The sequence below is a fragment of the Nuphar pumila genome, chromosome 2, assembly GCF_984573655.1.
Source record: "Nuphar pumila chromosome 2, dmNupPumi1.hap1.1, whole genome shotgun sequence".
Lineage (NCBI taxonomy): Eukaryota > Viridiplantae > Streptophyta > Magnoliopsida > Nymphaeales > Nymphaeaceae > Nuphar > Nuphar pumila.
Window position 1 is genome coordinate 70,192,910 of NC_143250.1, and position 3,405 is coordinate 70,196,314.

The window sequence follows — 3,405 nt, forward strand, 5'->3', positions numbered from 1 at the left end:
AATCAAGGGAGGTCCATGACAAAAAGAAATATCTATTTAATTTATAACCTTTTTCAATGCTCTGAGATCCGTTTCCTGCACGTTAGACGTGGGGTTAGCTTTGGCTTTCTAAGAAGAAACTATTTTAACGTGAATTTCTTTTTTTGTTGTTACCACACGAGGAATAATAACTTACTACTAATTACTAAAACATATTTACATTTCATTATTTCATAATGTCTCCAAGAATTACAAGTTATGTTTTATTTCTTGAAAAAACTCAAGAAAATAAAGTTATAACAGTTTTTGACTAAATATTAAGGGTAATATCATCATATTTTGAAATAATAAATATTTTGAACCTCGATATTTTCAAAATATCCAAGATATTATGACATAACCAACCCTAGAGTAAAAATGAGCATCCATGAGTTGTGACAACAAACAGACCCTCACCATGGCTGAACCACTCAATCCACTTCTCAAAATTCTCATGCGGTGCCCGTCGTCCTCATGTGCCCAGCTGAAAACTTGGACGCCACGGTTCGAACACTATTGTCTGGTCTCGGTTCGCCCGTTCCTACTCAAGCGGGCCGTTGTCAGCCGAGACTAATATTTTTCTTTATATCCTACTTATATTTTCACTATTTATTTATTTTTAAATTTATGGCATCGGTGAGACATCGCTGAAGTGTGTCTTCGACTTGGAGAAGTGCAACCAAATCGAGCTTGAACCTACCACTGCGACCACGACCACCGCACCACGGGTCGATGTGGGTCAGGCAAGGCCCGAGAAAGCCATTGGTCGGAGGCAGGTCCCATTTAGGCCTGGGGCCCGCAATGTGTCTCGGATTTAATGAAAACCGGGTTGAACTGAGAACCGGTCGTCCGATAAGATGGATGGAATCTTAAAAAGCTTCGGCTTTCACACTTGGACGGGGCTAAGGAGATAAAAGTTGCCACGTGGCGTCTGGTGAAGCTATCTACCTATAAAAACCGAAACCCAACGTCTCCACCATCAAACCAAGAAAACCAAACCCCAAGGCTCTGTTCACAGAATCACGGAGGCGATGGCGATTCGGGGAACGGTTGTCTTCACGTCCGTCGGGAGGCCCCTTTACGGCTTCGACCTCTTCTCCGTCGCCGTCTCTCCCGAGCACGGCGCTGTCCACGAATGGAACGAACGCCGTCTGACGGACGGTATCTCCGTCAACTACAACGGCCAATTCATCGATGACCAGCAATCCGTCGTCTTCGTCTCGGAGAGAGGAGGCGCGGCGGAGCTCTTCCGAACCTCGCCGACGGATTCCCTCGTAACATCGGTCGACAACGGTCGGAAAATCAGTCGGACTCTCCGGATTCCGGCGGTTCCCGAGAGCCCCTTCCTCGATCGCCCGACGGTAAAAGATGGGAATTTGTACTTCGTCTCAAGCCACGAGGACGCCGATAGACCGTTCAAGAGCCGATCGGCGGTGTACTCAACGAAGATCGACGGCGGGGAAATCACTCGCTTGAGTCCTCCCAGCGTCGTCGACTACAGCCCGGCGGTATCGCGGTCGGGAAGATGGATAGCCGTCGCTTCTTACGGGTCAGGCCAATGGAAGGGCGATTTCCACGAGCTAAAGACGGAAATAGTGATTTTTCCGCAGGAAAAACCTAGCAGTCGGGTGGTGGTTTGCGGCGGAGGCTGGCCGACGTGGTCCGGCGACTCCACCTTCTTCTTCCACCGGAAGTGTGATGACGGGTGGTGGAGCGTCTTCCGAGTAGATTTGCAGGAAAACCTTGCCGACACCTCGCCGGAGATTCCCGAACCGAAGAGGATCACTCCTCCGGGACTCCACGCCGTAACTCCGGCCGCCTCTCACACAGGAAAATGGATCACGGTGGTTACTCGGAGGCCGGAGACGAAGTTCCGGCACATCGAGATATTGGACCTCGAGACGGGAAACTTCACGAAAGTGACGGAGTCCACTAGCCCCTGCCTCCACCATTACAACCCCTTCGTCTCGGCCTCATCCGAGTTTATCGGCTTCCACCGGTTCAGAGGAGAATCGGCGATCGGAGACTCTGTCGTTCCCGATGCGGAGCGAGTCCGGTCCCCGATACCCGAGCTGAGAATGCTCCGCCTGACCGGAGCGTTCCCGGCGTTCTCGCCGGACGGCAAGCTCATCGCGTTCAACCCAGAGTTCGAGGGGATCACCGGCGTTCTGATCCTTAATTCAATTGGCCGGAGGCGGTGGACGGTGGTGAAGGACCGGGTGGCGTTTTCCCTTGCATGGAGCCCAACGGAAAAAGGCGTCATCTACACTACCATCGGCCCGATTTTCGAGTCCGTTAGGGCGACGGTCCAGATCGCTCGGATCTCCTTCGATCCGGCGGGCCTCGACGGCAGGGAAGAGGTACCGGCGGAGGTGAAGATCCTGACGAGGGAGGATACCGGCAACAACGCGTTTCCTTCGTGCTCGCCGGACGGCAGATTTCTCGTCTTCCGATCGGGCCGGACCGGCCACAAGAACCTCTACATCGTCGACGCCGTCAACGGCGAGGATGGAGGCCGAGGGATCCGACGGCTCACGGAGGGCGAGTGGATTGACACGATGCCGAGTTGGTCTCCCGACGGTGATCTGATCGCCTTCTCCTCCAATCGCCACAACCCCAAGAACACAGACGCCTTCAGCATCTACCTCATCCGGCCAGACGGTTCGGATCTCCGCAGGGTCCACATCGCCGGTGGGCCCGGATCCAGTGAGGTGGACCGAGAGCGGATCAACCACGTATGCTTCAGCCCCGATTCCAAGTTGCTCCTATTCACCGCCAATCTAGGCGGCGTGTCAGCCGAGCCCGTGTCATTGCCCAATCATTTTCAGCCATACGGCGATATCTTTGTCGCCAAATTGGATGGGACAGGGTTGCGGAGGCTGACGTGTAATGCTTATGAGAACGGAACACCGGCGTGGCATGATCATGGTGGGCCAGAGTGGGATATCAGATCGCTGACGTTGGATACTGTTGGGGACAAGCTCACCATGGGAAAGTTTGATGAGCCTCTGTGGTTAACCTGTTAAATGGCGGCGTGATAGAAAAATCAAACTTCAGAATAAGATGCAGATTAATTAGTGCTATAAGTAAGTAGATAAGGGGGTTGGAATAGCATTGTTTGAAACAGTAAGTTCTTGTAAGACTTAAAAAAAAAAAAAGCAAATTTGGCTAAGACATCACATCCATTTTTGTGAGAACGCAAAAGTCAAGCAGCCCATGACATCGAGCTTTCCGTATATTTGGAGTCAAGTGGGTGAGGAGATTTCGGTAAAATAACTTTAAAACGACACAAGTCTTCCCCCGCGATTCTATTTTATAGGTTTTAACTTTTGACCGGTGATATGTCAAATACGCCAGCTCGGATCATGAGATATGCCAAAACACAAA

The 3,405-nt window shown here is 51.3% G+C and overlaps 1 protein-coding gene across 1 annotated transcript; it reads left to right on the forward strand.

Moving 5' to 3' along the window:
* Window positions 1–1,005: 1,005 nt before the first annotated feature.
* LOC149845719 (uncharacterized) lies at window positions 1,006–3,190 on the forward strand. Its single transcript, XM_089995941.1, has one exon. It carries the CDS (start codon window positions 1,050–1,052, stop codon window positions 3,042–3,044), a length of 1,995 nt encoding a protein of 664 aa, XP_089852067.1. The 5' UTR covers window positions 1,006–1,049; the 3' UTR covers window positions 3,045–3,190.
* Window positions 3,191–3,405: the final 215 nt, after the last annotated feature.

Coding starts and splice junctions, on each gene's coding strand:
- LOC149845719 (XM_089995941.1), top strand. CDS start 1,050: ATGGCGATTCGGGGAACGGTTGTCTTCACGTCCGTCGGGAGGCCCCTT.